General features: G+C 39.5%; 1 protein-coding gene across 2 annotated transcripts; it reads left to right on the top strand.

The window, feature by feature from the left end:
* Window positions 1-712: 712 nt before the first annotated feature.
* ccar1 (cell division cycle and apoptosis regulator 1) lies at window positions 713-15,804 on the top strand. 2 transcript variants are annotated; one of them, XM_067519726.1, is made up of 27 exons: window positions 777-803; window positions 935-1,044; window positions 1,901-2,062; window positions 2,240-2,415; window positions 2,528-2,650; window positions 3,056-3,088; window positions 3,268-3,464; window positions 3,627-3,753; window positions 4,254-4,373; window positions 5,438-5,630; window positions 5,765-5,909; window positions 6,031-6,186; window positions 6,313-6,538; window positions 6,835-6,948; window positions 7,259-7,425; window positions 8,335-8,545; window positions 9,731-9,814; window positions 10,622-10,810; window positions 11,058-11,249; window positions 11,415-11,651; window positions 11,744-11,873; window positions 12,749-12,837; window positions 12,953-13,093; window positions 13,253-13,373; window positions 13,542-13,724; window positions 14,521-14,726; window positions 14,830-15,804. In XM_067519726.1, exons 3-27 carry the CDS (start codon window positions 1,951-1,953, stop codon window positions 14,887-14,889), a joined length of 3,732 nt encoding a protein of 1,243 aa, XP_067375827.1. In that variant the 5' UTR covers window positions 777-803; window positions 935-1,044; window positions 1,901-1,950; the 3' UTR covers window positions 14,890-15,804. The 2 variants fall into 2 exon arrangements, with proteins under 2 accessions (XP_067375835.1, XP_067375827.1); XM_067519734.1 differs by lacking the exon at window positions 935-1,044 and having other exon boundaries at window positions 713-803.
* Window positions 15,805-18,942: the final 3,138 nt, after the last annotated feature.

Genomic DNA, 18,942 nt, shown 5'->3' with positions numbered 1-18,942 from the left:
GCTCGTCTGATTGTGCTTTGAATCAAGTTTCCCCAGAATGGTTTTGTGCCATGTACTCCCCCTTTACACATCTACAGTGTGGCTATGATTTGACCCTGAGAAAGAATATAATTTGTTGTCAAAGGATAATGAATTGTGTCTCATACTTTTATCTTTTAAATCAATTTTAACAATATTGATTATAGAAACCAACATAAAACGTATATGCTTAAAATTACATGTACATATCTAAATATACAAAACTTCTAAAATAATATTTAAAGGCACATGACTTTTAATGATGGAAAGTACATCGATATTCCACAACATTAACACTAGTGATGTCAAAAGGTGTTCAAAGGTGGTAGAAGTACACAAACTCAACACTCAAAAATGTAATATTGGCCTAAAAAATGTCTTCAAATCTTTAACTTAAGAGCTCAAGTGGCAAGCAGATTATCTACATTGTACTTAAAGTAGAAAAGTAAAAGTACTCGACTAGGATAACAATGTATTTGTATGTAAACATTATTGATTATGATAATTACGGTAAAACGTAGAGCTATTAGTAATACATCAGGATGGACATCACTGTTGGTATAGGTGGGGTTTTAATTTTATGTGGTGATAGGTTCTTAATAAAACATCAGCATTAATTAGCATACAACGTTTTATAAAAGCCATATAATTTTTACATTAAAACCACCCGGCAGTAATGTTGTGGCTGATCGATGATTTTTCTTAACTGTAGCGTATGATGGATTGTGCTCTGCTTCTCGCGCATGCGCAATTCATGTCCTTATCGGCCGGTGCAGGGGACAGCGGTAAGCAGTGTTGACAATATTTTATCCAAACGTTACAACGTCAGTTATTATTACCAGTCAATGTGGGTTAATTTGCAGTTATATATTTCATACAGGAGTGATCACAAAATTAGTAAATATGTGTTTGTCAGCTTCCAGAACAGTAGCCGTGCAGTACCAGAGCCAGCGAACATAAGGAACGTTCAGGCCTCACTCGATAACAAATCCAGCACGAGGCTAACCTGGCAACAAAGCTAATAAGGTGCAAATGCTAGGTGTTAGTAAGCTTTATTTACTCTCCTGACCATATCCGTGGTGTTTTTTAATGTGGTAGTATCTAAACAAGGCAAGTTTTAACAGTACTGACAAAGCCATGGCAACGTTACGTTCGAAAGACGTTAATAACTAGTTAGTATATTAGTACTGTGCCACAACAACAACAGCGTTAGCCAACTAGCTCGACCACTGTAAATTGTTTGCTAGTTAGCTGCCTGTGCTAGCATACTGTCACTCGAATGGGCAACCTTTAGCTAGACTATCGACGCTGCTGTGTCAGCAGGTACTTAGCTTAGTGATGTACGAGATATTCTACAATGTCAGAGCGATATCTTATATATTGCACACAAATAACGAGTAATTTGTTCTCTCGCAACGCTAAATTTGTTCCCCAAAGGGTTTACTAGCAGAGTTAGCTAAATAATATTATTAGTAGCTAGTTAGTGTTAACAACATGGTAGCCATGCAAGAATTAGTAATATTCCTAATTTAATATTTAAGAGATTTCATCACATTTACGCTATCAACTTATACCGTTGCCTCATTGGTAATGTTTTCCGTACAGGTTTGATGCAGTGACTGCAGTGACTTTTTTTTTGGCTTTAGTACTCATTGTTACTCCATGGCAAAGTAAACGGTGACAGCTTGTGAGCAAAAACAACAACAACAACAAAACCCCCACAATTTTATGAACACAACCCCACTCATGCATCACTTCATAATCTTTAAATTTGTTTTTTCCTCTGAGTGAAGGCAAAGAAATGACACGAAAGAAATTATGTTTTCTCAGACACTCCTACTAATATGGGCCTACTTCATTTTATGTTTTGTTTACTTTTTAGAAAAAAAGCATCTCTTGGTAAGAAGAGGCTGCCCGTATCTTGCATGAGTCATGGCCCAATTTGGGGGACAGAAGAATCCACCGTGGGCGACTCAATTTGCCACCACAGCGGTGTCTCAGCCGGGCCATTCAGGACAGTCTCTTGATCTTAACAGCCTGCATTGTAAGTATAGAAAACCACAGGTCCTGTATATTTTCTCCCAACACTTAAGTTAATACATTAATCTTATACATCATCACATAATTTCCTCAATTTTTTTCTACACAAATGTTCCTCTGATTTTTTTCTTTTCTTTTTTTTTTTAAACTTAATGCGATACCTTATTTAATCTCTATACAGCTCTTGGTGTGCAGCAGCCGTCTCTTCTGGGAGCATCTCCCTCTGTTTACTCTCAACAGTCAGCCTTGGCTGCTGCCTCTCTTAGCAACCAGTCTGCTGCAAACTATCAGCTGTCTCAGCAAACTGCTGCCTTGCAGCAACAAGCTGCAGCGGCTGCTGCTGCAGCACTACAGCAGGTCAGTCAAAGAAAAGCTAGTACAAAGCAGTCAGCAGTCTATGTATCTTGTCATGGACACTCTTAACATGAATAACCTGCCATTTCCTTTGCGTTCTTTTTATTGTCTGTAGTCTCAGATCAATACAGCTCTTCAGCAGTATCAGCAACAGCAGCAGCAACATCAGCAGCAACAACAACAGCAGCAACCTCCCCAGCAACCCCCACAACAGCAACTGTATAATGTACCTCATCAGGTGAAACAAAGGATCTGTTTGCTAAATAGAGAAACCTATTTTGGATTATTGTCACCATGTAAAAAATATTGGTTGGTTTAGATTCTAAAATAAATTATAGACGATCGCTCTTTTGTATAATTTGTGATGTGTCTAGTGATGCAACGATCAGCTCATACATAGCTAAATTTAAAATGCCTTTGAAGTAGTTTCAAGTAAATTAAATTCACTTCTGAAATCAATCTTAAATAATTTTGTCCCTTGAAGTAGATCATGTGAATGTGCTATAAAGGAATATGGCTGCTCAAGTCATTACCCTTTGATAACTTTTATGAGAGCAGAAGGGGTGATGCTACAATGTGACAAATCTAGTACAAGTCAACTACATGTTCACTATGGTATTTTGTTTTCCGTCTTTATTCACAGCTCCCACAACCTCAACAGGCATTGATTTCTCAGGTAATGTGCTTTGTGCATTTCTACATTACTGGCTGCTTAAATTTATTTTCCAATTTTCTGTAAGGATTTCTTTTATATAGAGTTTGAGTAACTGATATTTAGTGATCGACTTTGGGCATGCCACCCAAGTGTACTCACGGTAGCAGTGCTTTATCCTTTTGTCTTCCCCTGATCTTCAGCCTCCAGTTGCATTGCCCACCAGCTTGAGTCTGTCCAACCCCCAGCAGACTGCCCAGATAACGGTGTCCTACCCAACACCTCGTTCAAGCCACCAACAGCAGACGCAGCCACAGAAACAGCGAGTCTTCACTGGTGTCGTCAACAAGCTACATGACACATTTGGCTTTGTAGATGAAGATGTCTTTTTTCAGCTAAGGTGCTTAAGAATCTGGTTATTAGCATCCTTTAGACTGTAGAATTATTGGGCAAATGTATAGTTGATAGAATTATAATTTAATATTATAATATGTATACAGCTGATGATCTGACATTTTTAGATATTCATAGATACCTGAATACTTTTTTTATATCTTTGCAGTGCTGTGAAGGGGAAGACTCCCCAGGTGGGAGACAGGGTCCTAGTGGAAGCTGTGTACAACCCAAATATGCCCTTCAAGTGGAACGCCCAGCGCATCCAGACCTTACCTCAACTAGGAAACCAGTCGGTGAGAACACTCGGTTGTTCAATAGCAATATTGTTGAATACTGTATTACTGTATAACAGCCCATTCCCATCCCCAGCTGTGCAGTGCCGGTCCAAGCCCGGTAGAAATTGGGGAGGGTTGCGTCAGGAAGGGCATCCGGCGTAAAAACTTTGCCAAATCAACATGCGGACAATGATCCGCTGTGGCGACCCTGAACTCACGGGATAAACTGAAAGGACTGTATTACTGTATCATTTAATTGTAGTCTCTTGCATTGCTTTTTAGAGTAAACATTTGAAAAGGTTTTGCATTTATATTGTGAAAAGGCCATGTAGTCAAAATGACAACACTATTTAAATTTTATCCTTCCTATGTGATATCCACAGGTTTACTTCAAAGCCCATACAATTAATCTATGGGGGGGGGGTCCTAATTAGTTTTTCTTATTCTTCTTTTTCTTGTTCCAGATTTAACCTTATCACTGTCTGATCATTGACTGTTGTGTTCTCAATCCCTCCTAGCATCAGCAGCAGCCTCAGCCTTTACCTCAAGCTTCCCCACAGCTCGGCAGCCTTTACAATGAACCAGGGATGCAGCTGCGCTACTCAGACATGCACTCCACTCCGGACAACAGACAAAATGTAACCTCCTAGCCCTGATTCACACACTTTCTTAATCCCTATCTCTTCTCAGTTTTTCTCATAGTTGTATCAATGTTTAACTGCAATTTTGCATGTTAGTTTAGTTTGCTGTTTTTTCCAAATTAATAATAATAATACATTATTAGTGGCTTAATAAAAAGTTTCCTTAAGATTTTTCAGAATATTAAGATGCTATTAAAAAAAACATTGTCTTCAAGAGAGACTGTAAGGTTGCTTTTTTATACATTTTTGGATGGTAATGATAAATTATAGGCTTTTTAGACAGTTTAGTTTTTTGTTTTTGGAAAACAACCTTATGTTCTTTGAATTGTTTTTTGTTTTTTTTCCAGGGGTGTTTTTGTCTTTTGGGCTTCCTAATGTTGAAATCAGTAAATCTCTTTACAGGGAACACTGCAGATGACAGGGACTTCAGTACAGCTGTTTATATTTACCAATATTTTTGGTATATTTAAAATAGTAACAGCAATAGTATGCAGTGAAATTAGTCTGTGTCCAGTTGTGTAAAATTGTGTCGTTTTTTTTCAAATGCAGTGTTGTTCAGGGTTTTCAAAATTACATTTTAACGAACTGCTAGTTTGTAGTAATCCTGGGTATAATGTAATACTTTGTACCTCACACATGAGTACCATCTTACCTTTCAGTTTTGATGACTCTTTCCTAGACAAACATTCATAAGATTTCATAAGCGTTTTTTTTTTTAAACTCATGACAGAATGGACTTTTACTGTGGTACATGTCACATTAGAACTGTGTTCCATAGCAAAACTAAACTGAACTTAGGCTGAGACCCAGTTTAATCAGATTATGTTTCACACCCGGCATTTTTTCATTAGGACAACTTCTGATAAGACTTCTACAACTCTTCATCCAAGCAGACAATCAGACTTTCTCTAAGCTTCACTGTTCGAGCAGCCACTGACCAAGATTTTGTACAATGCATCATCTTATTTGTTGTGCAGTCATGACATGTTCACAGAAGATTGTCCTAGGTCTGCTCACCTCTCTGTACTTTCATTTTTATTTGTTTGTTTTGTTTTCCCTAGAGCCAGCCTCAAGGTCCTAACATGATGAAGGCAGCCCCCTCTATGCTGCAGTCGCTACCTCCCCCAACCACGTTCAGCGTTCCTGCCCAGGCCCCACCTCCTTCCCTCCTTCAGGCCCAGCTGTCTGCCGCCTCTCTGGCCCCTCTCCTCCAAAACCCTCCTCAGCCTTTGTTGCCACAACCTCCGCCCAAAGGTGAAATACTTGTCAGGGGGTTGTTTTTATGTAGTATAGGATTAAACAAATTGTAAAAATGTTTTTATGGCCAGCTGTTCTGGCACAATATCAACCACAAAATAGTACGTGTAAACAGTGTGTTTTACTTCTAGATGTATTTTCCGGGGGTCTTCTTCAGCCTCCAGTAAGAATGATGCCACAGCCGCAGCCTGTCAGGCGGATAGAACCTCCACCTCGTTTCCCTAGTCGCAATGATCGAGGCCCTGAGCTCATTCTGAGGACTAAAGAAGAGCGCAGGTAAGATGGCAATCAATGTAATCTAATAATTCGCAATAAAATATGCATTTAGTTTTTGCTTCTGTCCTTTTGTAGTTATTGTAATAGTTGGTTTGTTTTTCTTGTTAATGTAAATTATTAGCCGAGACAGAGACCGTGAGCGCAGGCGATCAAGAGAACGCTCACCCGCACGCAAACGGTCTAGAGATCGTTCACCAAGACGTGACCGCTCACCAAGACGGCCTCGCAGGGTAGTGCCTCGTTACACCGTCCAGTTTTCCAAATTCAGCTTAGATGGGTGAGTACACTCTTATTAGTGTTCCATTCTGCATAGTTCGAAAGTGATAATGATGTGAAATGTCTGGCAAAAATCAAAACTGTCCACCATATTGTCATAAGTTTTTGTCCTCTGTTTATTCTCCAGCTCAAGCTGTGACATTATGGAGCTGAGGAGGCGATATCAGAGCCTCTATATTCCCAGCGACTTCTTTGATGCTGTCTTCACCTGGGTGGATGCCTTCCCACTGACACGACCCTTCCAGTTTAGCAATGCGTGTAACTTCCACATTTTGCACAAAGAGGTGGATCCACTAGTCAAGAACACGGCTGTGCTGGACCCTCCTGATGCCAACCACACCTACAGTGCTAAGGTAGCAACTAGCAGTGATAAACTGCCGCAGTATGACTTTCATCTTTAGTAAAAAATTCAATGTGCAATCAGTAACCTGCATATGGGAAGAAAATCATCCAGTGTTTTTATTTCTCTCAATGTTATGAAACCACAATTATTTCTTGTGGTGATTCAAGAATAGCATTTCCTGGAATGTCTCAGGTTTTAAAATTTAAACTCTTTATCCCTTCACCACATTCACATGCATGTGAGAGGAGGGCATTTTCTGTTCAGGCTCTAATTCACTCAATTCATGTGGCGTCTTTTATGTTTCAGGTGATGTTGCTGGCTAACCCCAGTATAGAGGAGCTTTATCACAAGTCCTGTGCTCTGGCAGAGGATTCGCAAGAAGTCAGAGACTCCTTCCAACATCCTGCTAGACTCATTAAGGTACAACACAGCATTTTCCTGTTTGTACTATGTACATGAGCTGATAATGATGTACAGTAATAATCCTATTCCATTGCTGAATACTAATGTGGAAGTCTTAACGGATGTTGGCTGCTATGTAAATATGCCTGGCATTATTTTCTGTTTTGGTATGATAGATTGGACATGATGATGACCTTTTTGTTTTTCTCCCTGTCTGTATCCCTTTGTTTTATGCATTCCAACCTCCAAACCATTTTGTCCACATTCACTTTTTCCATCTAACCTATACGCTTTGACTCTCCTTCGTACCTGTGTCTTTCTCTTTCAGTTTTTGGTGGGAATGAGAGGTAAAGATGAGGCCATGGCCATTGGTGGTCACTGGTCTCCCTCTCTGGACGGAGCTGACCCAGAGAAGGATCCCTCAGTCCTTATAAAGACAGCCATACGCTGTTGCAAGGCACTCACAGGCATAGATCTTAGTCTGTGCACTCAATGGTAAGAGCTTCGCATCAATATTTATTGTCTTCAGTCTAGTTTTTTACATGTATTAACTGCTTGAACTAAAATCCTATATTGAGTATCTATAATCTGTTGGCAATTGTACTACCTCTATAGTAAATGTCATGGACATGTCGAGTGGTATTTTTTTGTTGTCTTTTTTAAATTGATGATTATTGTGTTGTTAATTTGCTACATATTTACTTTTATTATTTGTTGTGTCACACAATTTTTCTTTTGGCCTTTTGCGTGTCATCTTGGCATTCTCTTTCTATCATACTCTTTTATATATATATATATATATATATATATATATATATATATATATATTTTTTTTTTTTTTTTAAATATGCATATTTCATTGTGATGAAAAGCCAAAGGCATGGATTTGTGACTGGAAGGTGTAGCCTGGACCAGAAGACACTGCCATTACCCTGTGTGTGTGTGTGTGTGATTAATTTATTTATTATTTAAAATTTTGTTTTCTGTTGTTTGCTAAATATCATATTTATCCAGCTTTTGCTGTCCTGTTGATACTGTCTCTCTTTGCACAACCCTAATGTAGTGCATTAAGTGTATCCTAGGTTAAATGCAATACACTCATCCATAATTGGCTGAAGCTATAATGGGGGTGAATTTAGGGGTGTGATTTATTTTATGTGATTGTCTGTCAACTTTCTCAAATGGCTGCCGTAACCTGTGACAACAGTTGGAGAGCTGCAGACTGGGTCCATTTGTCAAAGCTTTGTGTTGTGTGGGATAAGGGTCACTTAAATGATGTGTGCCTTCATTCAGTGACCTCATGGGAGGGAGTATCTGTAGAAGGCTCACCTTAGCAAGGCTTGCCTTTTTGCTGTGCCCTGACAAGAATGTTTCTTTCCAATGCACCTTCTTCCTTTGCGACAGGTATCGTTTTGCAGAGATTCGCTATCATCGGCCGGAGGAGACACACAAGGGGCGGACAGTCCCTGCTCATGTGGAGACAGTGGTTTTGTTTCTTCCGGATGTTTGGCATTGTCTTCCTACCCGCTCAGAGTGGGAGGTGCTGTCACGGCGACTCCGGGAGCAGCTGGCTGAGAAGCTGTCGGCCGAGCGAAAGGAGGCGGATGGAGAACAGGCACTGAACCGCTAATCCCTCTCTTCTCATTTCCGCTTCTCACAGGAAGGCACAGGAATTACAAAAAAACAAACCCCAGATACACAGCAGACACAAACCACACCTCACCATTTACTCACAAAGACACAAACATAGGGAGATTATTTTTCCACCAAACCTCAAGTAGCTTCTTCTGTTTACTCCTCCACCTGTCCCCTTCTCTTCTGTTCCAATTCTTCCATTTCTCCATCAGCACTCCCACCTTCCCTCACATCCAGCAAACACATACAGTGGAAGCAGTGAGACTAGGTTGTTTTGTTCGCAACTGACAAAACAGCTTCCAGCTCTTTTTAAACCTTATAATTGGGTGTCAATCTGGATGATATCATTATTGCTAATCCTGGCCTTTTGTCAAGCTTTATTTTAAACATTACTTAAATAGCCTGCTTCAATTACTGGATTACTAGTTTTTAGTAGTAGTTACCTTCTCAAAATTAACCCATGGCTATTAATTTATTTATAAGCAATAAAATCTAAATCTTTGCTTAAAACTGGAATATGTGGAGTCAGTTGTGTGCAAATAATGTTTGTTTTAGAAATGTGATTCTCTATGATTTTTCACATTGATTTGATATTTTCTGACTTTGAAAAGAGAACCTACCCCAAGTCTTGTTCATTGTTTGTTCTTGTTGTTGGATTCTACATTCTCATTTGGAGTATGTGTAGAACTTGATTTTTCCAGGGCAGTTGGTTGGACAGAAGGAAAGATGGCTCCTATGTGACATAGGTGTATAAAAACCATAAATGGCAATATCCAAGTCATAGACCATAGTAGGGCTACCCTCTCCTCATTCTGTTTGGAGCCCAGCCTCAGTTCACCTGATGTACCTACACACCTTTTGAACACACCTCTCATTGATTTTTTTACCTTTTTGTGTTCCACAGATTGATTGATTGGCAGCTGGGGGGCAAATCTGTTGGTTTTCATAAGAGCTAGAGAGCTTCACTGTGTATGGTTCAGTAGCAGTGGACTTAAACACAGTCGAAAGCTCACTAGGACGAGACAATTAAATACAGATGTGACCACCTTCTTCTTGCTCGGATCAACTTTAAGCTTACTATTGCCAGTAGCGTTGTGCTGATTGTTTGCTATCCCACCTCTTTCTTTCTCTCTGCCTGTCTCTATCTTAATGATTTCCTGTCAAGGAAGAAGAGGACAAGGATGACGATGAATCCAAGGACATTAGTACTCCCACTCATTGGGCTAAACTTGACCCAAAATCAATGAAGGTAAGATTCAAGCAGAAAATCCCAATACTGATATAGATTTCATTTACATGCACTTAACCGGGGTACTCTGTGAAATTAGCATTCTTTTTTAATCGGTGCAGGAGTAACCTGGGTTCTCCACCCCGGACTTATTTTGGAAGCCTGGCACATAGATTTTAAATGTATTGTGACTGAAGATGCTGCTTTTTGACATTTAATTTTTTAAAATTCAGACTTTGTTTCCATGTATAAATTTGAAAAAATTCTGTGGGGAAAGTGAGTTATTTGGTTTTCTACAATGCACTTTGTGTTAAGTTTCTCTCAGAGTTGTCCTGTTAATGAGCTCTCCATACATTCAGCCATTCACTCTGTTGTTTGGTCTGCTTCGTATCCTCTTGTTTGGCACGTGTGCAGTTGGAGAAAGCTGCCTATGCGTATGCATGGCAAAAAAAATTTGCATTCTCTGACAAAACTCTATCTGGGGAAACCAGGTTTCCCTAATCCCCTAACCTAATTTGGAAACCAGCTTTCCAGTTTACATGACAAGAAATCAGCTTTCCCAGGACAGTGACTGTAACCTGGTTACTTAAGACTATGTAAATATGCTCAAAGTTTGATGTGCAGCTGAACTGTCTGTGTAGAGTTGCTGAGCAACAAATGTACAAGTTACCTGTGCACCTTTAAACATTTGTTTGTAGGTATGAATTCACATCAGTAGCGCACAAGAAAAACATCTTTGCTTCGATACCGGGATCTTACTGTATACAGCTTACAGCTTGTCCTCCTTCTCCAGGGTTAAATGTGCATCCTTTTTTCTCCCTCTTGCAGGTAAATGACCTGCGTAAGGAGCTTGACTGTCGCTCTCTAAGCTCTAAAGGGTTAAAGTCACAGCTGATCGCTCGCCTCACTAAGCAACTGAAGGTGGAGGAACAGGTGGAGGAGTCTAAGGAGCCTGAGAAACCAGAGGTCAAAGCTGCTGAAGAAGAGGAGCCATCTCGCACTGAAGAGGACAGAGAGGTACAGAGGACTTTATTAACTAAATAATTGGGTGCATACAATTTAGGTGAAGAGTATAAGTAGTACAATTTTGGAAGTAATAATGTGACTATATCTTTATGTGTTATGTGTTAATAATGTACAGTACAAAACAGCTGTGTAAATGTTGAGACAAGAATTATTTTATATTTCATTCAGTCTTTTCAGTATATTTTTCTTTCAGAAATTATTTTATGTCAGATTTAATCAAAATGTTCTTTTCCATCAGGAGGAGGAAAGAAAGAGGCAGGATGAACTTGAGCGCCAGCGGAGAGAAAGACGCTACATTCTCCCTGATGAGCCCACAATCATTGTGCACCCTAACTGGGCAGCCAAAAATGGCAAATTTGACTGCAGCGTTATGTCTCTGAGTGTGCTGCTGGACTACAGGCTAGAAGACAACAAGGAGCACTCATTTGAGGTGAGTCATAAACACATGTCACATTTAGTCTATTTTTCTTTCCAACAAAATGCAAGGTTGTACAGTGCGTTTGTTTGCTACTGTTGGATTTGAATCAACTTTGTTATAATAAATCTTTATAGACCTCTTTATATGAAGTTTGATAATGCACTTTTATTGTTTTAGGTTTCCTTGTTTGCTGAGCTGTTTAACGAAATGCTACAGAGAGACTTTGGCTACCGCATATACAAAACTCTTTCGGCTCTTCCTGCCAAAGATGAGAAGAAGGACAAGGAGAAGAAAGCCAAAAAAGAGGTAGAAAAGAAGGAGGTTGAAAAGCGTGAAGTAAAAAAGGAAAAAGATGAGGAGATAGAAGAGCCTATAGCAAAGAAAACCAAAGAGGACGAGGAGGAAAAGAGGAAGGTATGCCTTTGCCACCTATCCAGTTTGTGGTAGATTATTTAACCAGCAAATTATGTACTTCTAATGCAGTTATGTTGCTTTGTTTTTACCAGTATGATGAAAAGTCTGTGAAAAAAGAGGACTCTCGTGATGAAGAGGAAAACGAAGATGATGGTAGCATGGCTAATGCTGAAGAATATGACCCCATGGAGGCTGAAGATGCAGATGATGACGACGAGGATGGTACTGCACACTCTATAGAAAAACTAAGTCAATAACTTTCCCACTAAATAATTTGGTCAATGATGAGAAATCATGCACCACGCTGAACCTCTGATGGATAACATTTCCACATTTTCTGAGGCCTTATGTGGGAAAAAGATCTTTTTCTGTTTTTGATATTTATTTTTGCATTACATTGTAATAACAGGATTTGAAAATGTGATGGCAAATAGGGATGTCCCGAAACCATTTTTTCACCAGACTGCATGACTGCACCAGACTGTAGATTTATAGTCTCTGACAATCTGGAAGAAACACACCTGATGTATGGAAGTTCTCTACAAGAATGAACATTTTTGCGTGCTTATTGTTGCTTTACAAATACAGTCATGAGTGGGAGCTACTGTCAGGGAAAAGAACAAAGAGGAAAGAAAAAAACACAAACAAAGCACATATTTGAGGTGAGATGCTGGATGGAGAAGCGTGAACAACACTGACAGTAGAGTCTACAAGTTCTTAGTGAACGTCTGGTAAAGCTGTAGTTAACTGAACATCTCCCTAGATTGTTGCTGATGTTTAAAATATTGTTGAGAAACATAAGTATGACTGTTAGCTGGATAGTAAAACTTTAAGAGCGCAAAGGTTTACTTTTGTCATTGTCGGTTCCAAACCACAGACATTTTAACCTGATCGGATAGAGTATCCACGAAGTTATACAAGTACCATTACACATGGGCAGTATTCGAGCGGGCATTGGGACATCCCTATTGTCAAACCTCAGGGATTCTTTAGTTGTCTGTCAGCATTTTCATTCCAATGTAGATATTTTATTAACATACTCCATTTGTTCTCACTCTGTCCTCTTTACTTTTCTTTTGCTATTTCTATTTCTATAGATAAGGACGATGACGACTCCAATGACAGAGACAGGAAAGACCGTAAGGACGACTGCAAGTCGTCAAAAGAGAGGTCCTCTAAGGACAAGGTTGGTTGGTTGGTTGGTTGGTTATTGTTATAATAATAACCAATTATATTATTATGACGCTGATATAGTGAAAACAGGGTTGTTGGCATAAATGTGGTTGTAAATGTGACCCCAGGAGAAAAAGCAAATGGTCACGCACAACAAGGAGCTGCTGATGGCATTTGTCTACTTTGACCAGAGCCATTGTGGCTATTTGCTAGAAAGAGACCTGGAGGAGATTCTGTACACACTGGGACTTCACCTTTCTCGTGCTCAGGTGAATACACACAAATCAAATCATGTTTTTTTTATTTATTTTACTTGGCTCATTCACTCGTGTTCGGGTCTTTTTTTTTTTTTTTTTTCCCTCTCTGGGAATGTGTACATTATCCTACAGCTCAGACAAACTGTCATGTTGTTTTTTGCCTTCTTACAGATAAAGAAGTTGTTGAACAAACCAGTGGTCAGAGAGTCTTGTTACTACCGCAAACTAACTGACAGAGGAAAGGATGAAGCTGTTCCTTCCTTTAATGAAGGCCAAATAGAAAACCTCATAGGTGAAATAATACGGGTCTTTATGGTTGTTTCTATCAATGATTAATTAAACACATTTCTTTTTTATCTGTCATGACATTGCAAGTGTCAAAATAAGTTACAGCTACCATATGGCAGCAGGCTCCATGTCAAACTCTTGTTTTTATGAAATTATTTTCTCTCTTGGTTAGGTAACCGAGGACTGCTTCCTGCTCCCAAAGCTCGTGCTCATTCAGAGTCCAGTGAATCTGGTAATTTGATCGTTTATAATGGAGCCATGGTCGACATCGGCAGCATGATGCAGAAACTGGAGAAAAGTGAGAAATCAAGAGAGGAGATAGAACAGAAGCTCATGGAACAGGATGCCAAAATGGGTATGATTCGAATTGATTTCATGAGTTGTATTTATTAATTTTAGTTTTTTGTTGTCCTTTTTACAAGTTATTTTACAGTCACAAAATTTAAGTATCTCTGTATCAGCATTCTGTCAGGACAATGATCTGGCTCAGTTTGAGCTTTGCTACATGAAAGTTAGGATGTACATCATTCAGCATTCTCCTTACCATGATTACTATTGGCACGTGGACTGGCACATTGCTATTACCTGCAGTGTACAAGGTTTAAATCAACATACACATTTATATTTTTTTTATTAGAGGGTTTTTTGCTTATTTCAGGACATTGTTGTCCTATAATTTTGGTTCATTGGTAAACAATTATATCTGACGGGCTTTCCTACACACATTAGTATTACACTACTTGAAAAACATTTCCCTGCTATATAATTTATTCGGCCATGAGTACTAGAAATGTTTAACAGCCACTTCATGGTTTCCACTTGCTTTCAGACAGGTACTTTTGTACACACAAAACATGATTGCGACTTCTGGCAGCAAGAACAGTGTCTTTGTATGGCGTATTTCTCGAAACAAGCATGAAACTGTGAAGTACAAGACCCATGTCCAAAATGCGTAGATAAACAATACAAATCTACAGTGCATGAAACAATCATCCAGTTACCTGGGTCACACATAAGTCTGTAACATTAACATGAACATGTAAGTATTTTGGGCTGCTCAAGGACATACGCACAGTGTGTCCCCCTGTATGATGGCAGGTGACAGAATTTATATCCTCCTGAGTGTGTGAGTGTGCGTTGTGTCATTCCAGATGAAGATGCGAAGATTAAAGCACAGTTGGAGCAAGCCAACAAAGCCTTGACCAGGGAGTTGGAAGAGGTGAAAAGCAATCTGAGCCAAACTGAGCAGACTCTGAAAGGTGTGGAGGAGCAGAAGACTATCTACTCTAGCCAGATCAGCAAGACCTCCAGCACCTTGATGTCGACTGTCAAAGGACTGCTGGCAGTCCTGAAAAAGGTGCACCATTTTTAAAAGCATTAAAATTCCTCAACATCTGTTTCTTTTTACTTTGATGCAGGAAATTAGCTCCTTCATTGTTTTTTGTGTTTTCCCCTCTCAGGATCAAGAAGTAGACGAGCCTACATGTCAGACATCTCATACGAATGGCGCTGATGAATGAGTAACATTTAAAATAAATGAAGTAATTATGTAACACTGATTCTTATAAATTGTAAATATTCACTAAACAAGCTTAATTTGATGGTTTCATTTGGATCTGTTGTCTCCCAAGTAATTGTATGAATTAACTGATGAATTAGTTTCCTTGTGTTAACTTAACCTCAGTTTTTGTGTACAGTAGATTTGAGTTTAATTTTCTTACATAATTTAACTTTACAGACAGAGCATTGACATTTTTCATAGTTTTGAGTTCAGTTGCTAACATTTCTTTTTTCCATTGTTTAAGCTTTGTTATGGCCAATCCGATGTCGCTGTGTAGATTTAAATGCCAGTATGTTTGAGTTGTAGTTTTCAGAGATTTCTGTTTTTCTAATGAGCAATAATAATGCTATTTATGTGCAAGAGAATTCACAAAAAAAGCTATATTTAAAACAAACTAACTTTGGATGGGAAGGGGCCCAATGTGGCTTAAACAGAATTTCTTTGTAAATTGTTCCCAGCCACAGTTAAACAACAGCTGTGTTCAATAAACACATTCAGTTTGTAGTTTTCTATTTGAACGATTTAACAGTTTTTTTTTTACATGGCTATGCATGGTTCCTGCCTCTCATGGTGCCTCCTGCCTGTATCCACCCACTGCTGCGCTGCGCTGTAATGTGACAAGGATCTGTCTTGTTTTCTGATAAAGGAAACCAAATGATAAGCTGAAGGATGTGTTGTTCTGCTGAAGGAACCTTTGCTACAAAGATCTGTACATTCTGAAAACCCATCGCTAAATGGTGTGCGTTGCTCTGGGTTGTCTTAGAAAGAGCCAAAATTACATTCAAATGTGCTCAAAAGTAGGCGATTTTATTTTTCTATTGAAATCGTACAATGAATGTTATGTGCAAGAGTAAAGTGGTCTGTTTTAACACTACAGTGTGTCTGCACTTTTTTATTTAAGTTATTTTGTTAACTGAGTGTTGAAATTTGTCTTGACCTTATGAAAACTGCAGATGTTTATAATGTTAATGGCTCTGTTCTCTGCAAGCTTTAAAATAAGACACTCAATCTGAAACAGCTGAATGTATTCAGGCCTCATGAAATTTCTTGTTTACGTATGTGCTTTTCCTTATAGTCTTCGAGAGGAAAAAACCTAAATTCCTCCAACAAGAAATATTCAGCAGACCACAGGTGGTGGCATTGTAAGTAAAAAAGAAAACTTCCACCAGGGAGCAGGATTGTGCATTGTCCACGTATTTTTCTTCTGGCAATACTCTACTATATGCCTGCAGGTGGCAGCCGATTCTATAGCTAATGGCATGTTTGAAGTCAGCCACTAACCTTTTTTCAAAATGATAACAGCTTCAAAAACATGCATCTAGGCGTGCTTGTCTCAAACAGCAGTACTAGTTATATCTTTCAGAGCACACATTTTGTCGTAGGTCTCACTAAGACTATTAAGATTGAAGATTCAAACAACTTTATTGATCTCATCTCAAATTTTGTTGCCTTGTTACAGCTGCTCTCCACGTGGAAAGGGAAAAACTTCCACCAAGACAATAAACAAGTACAAACTACTGATCAATAAGTCCGAAAAAAAACCCAGTTAGAGGAATAAACATAAATGAAATAAAAATAGTAAATGTAATTAAAACAATACTATTTGTCCATTTTGACCATGTGGTCCCCTCCTTTTTACAGAAGGGGGATGAGTGGAAGAGTTTAATGGCCACTGGGAGAAAGGATCTCCTGTGCTGTTCTGTGGAGCACTTGACTGTGATCAGTCTCTGGCTGAAAGTGCTCCTCTGTGCAGCCAACAGGCAGTGGAGTGGGTGGGAAGGACTGTCCAGGATGGAGAGGGGTTTGGACACCATTCTCCTCTCAGCCACAACATGAAGAGGGTCCAGCTTCTCCCCCAGAACAGAACCAGTCCCTCCTTATTAGTTTGTCCAGTCTGTTACTGTCTGCCACCTTCATATTGCTGCCCCAGCAAACCACAGCATAGAAGATGGAGCTGGCTACCACGGACTCATAAAACATGTGCAGTATGGTGCTAACAAAGGCTCTGTTCTATGTGTGCCCCATAACACAAGCCAGTGAGCCTGAATACTTTCACATGCAGTGCAGCCATCATTAAAGTTATGCTCTGATAGAAGGTCCACTGTGAAAAACATTAGCAGAAACAATCTGAACCACACACTTTAATGTTGAGAAATAAAAATTACACTATAAAATGTGTTTTTATAAAGCCCAGGTGTTATTGATATAAAACGTAATTTTTAAAATTATGCGTCATTGAGAGTATGACTTAACCTGTGCACCAGTATAAATACATTTTCCTCCGATATATAGACTTTCTTTTTAAAGTCTTGTAAAGTATTTTGGAGTATAAGGGCATTGGTATAATATGCTCATGTACGCCATCACAAGTAAAGGTGAGAATTGTGTTTTCAGCACCCCTGATGCAAACGTGGCAGTACTTAAGGTGCAGGGCTTTGGCTGATGCAGAGCTCTAAACCTTTTTTTTTTCCCCAAACATACAGGTTAAGACTGGCAAAGTAGTCATTGAAGCAGAGATCCCAGCACTAACAGGATGGAAAACTTGATGAATCCAAAAGCAGAGAGAGGTACTTTACACCATTTATCAGTAATAGCTCCCCTGTGGTGGGAAAAAGGAGAATATGGGTGTGACCAGACACTGTCAAACAAGCCATATAAATTATGCAGCATATTGTAGTTAAGTTTGTTTGAAGAACATGGACGATCCTGCCTCTCTTTCAACCTGTTGTTGATCAGCCTTTGCACTTTTTTTACTTCCTGTCAATATAAACCTGGATTTTCTTCAACGCGTTGTGTAAAACCGGATTTTAAGTAGTATGTTTCCCTTTCTAAGGAAACAGTCAGACACTTTCCAGATCTCCAGTCCATTCTGCTCTACCTCATTGCAAATTCATGAAGTGCTTTTAAAATTTCAGAGTCTATTCATACACTTAATTAATGGGATTTCATTTAATCCTACAGATGTTTGCAGCACTCCAGAGAGGTGCTGCAGCTCTGAAAGTCATAGCTACAGTTCTTTCCCACCCAGAAAAGGCTAGTTCACATAAGATATATATATATGTGTGTGTGTGTGTGTGTGTGTGTGTGTGTGTGTGTGTGTGTGTGTGTGTGTGTGTGTGTGTGTGTGTGTGTGTGTGTGTGTGTGTGTGTGTGTGTAGCAGGAAATTTCTCTCTCCGTTTCCAGCAGCTTGTCATATCATTTCCTAAAAAACAATAGCTATCTGTCACCCAGTACTTTAGTTATTCATCTGCTTTTTTCCTGGTGTCGTGCTTGAAAAATAAACCTCACACATTCCCTGAGGATTCACATCCTGAGCAGCTGTGTGGGGTTTTGCACTTGGATGTTCATTCTCATGTGTGTATGCATGTATACATCGTGTGGGAAATTGGACACCACCACAGAGAGCAGGTAACCCCACGCCTTGGCTGCCACAGAAGGCTTTTGTGGCTGCTTCTCTCTGCCCCTGTTCTTTAACCCCTCCTCCACCTATCAAAGAGCTGCTGCCCTCACAGTCCGGCCTGCTGACAATCAGGCCATTTCACAGCGGGGACTAAGTTTCCAGGGGTGCGAGCAGAAAGGGTTAGTAAAGAGGGATTTGGTGACGGATCACTTTGCTGTTTTCACCTTCTCCATTGATCCTTGCTTTTTATATAATCTCACTGGCCACCGTAGTGGTATCACTAGAAAATCACTGTATTGATTGCATTAGATTGTACAGGTGTACCTAATAAAGTGGCCAGTGAGTGTATATCAAACCTCAAAAAATCTTTGGGTGTGGCTGTAGTGAGTGTGCAGATGTTAGTTTAAGTAATTCTAAGCTTTCCATGCATTTGTAGATTTAGACCTCTCTTCCTCGTCAGAACTCGGCACTTTGGCAAATCACTTGATCCATTAACAACCCCCCAACACACATAAACACACACACACACAAACACACACCCTATGTGCATGTCAAAAGTTCAGAGTCATAGTTATCATGACAAAAGCAGCTCCCGTTGCCCCACACACCTC

This window comes from Channa argus, chromosome 1 (assembly GCF_033026475.1).
Source record: "Channa argus isolate prfri chromosome 1, Channa argus male v1.0, whole genome shotgun sequence".
NCBI lineage: Eukaryota > Metazoa > Chordata > Actinopteri > Anabantiformes > Channidae > Channa > Channa argus.
Note: the sequence above shows the minus strand (reverse complement) of the source record. Positions and strands in the feature narration are given on the sequence as shown.

What these genes read in the sequence shown, in the direction of transcription:
- ccar1 (XM_067519734.1), top strand. Translation starts at nt 1,951, where the DNA reads ATGGCCCAATTTGGGGGACAGAAGAATCCACCGTGGGCGACTCAATTT. An exon ending in ATCCTGCTAGACTCATTAAG is followed by an intron (nt 6,949 to 7,258) that starts GTACAACACAGC and finishes TTTCTCTTTCAG; the next exon opens with TTTTTGGTGGGAATGAGAGG. An exon ending in TGCTGGCAGTCCTGAAAAAG is followed by an intron (nt 14,727 to 14,829) that starts GTGCACCATTTT and finishes TTCCCCTCTCAG; the next exon opens with GATCAAGAAGTAGACGAGCC.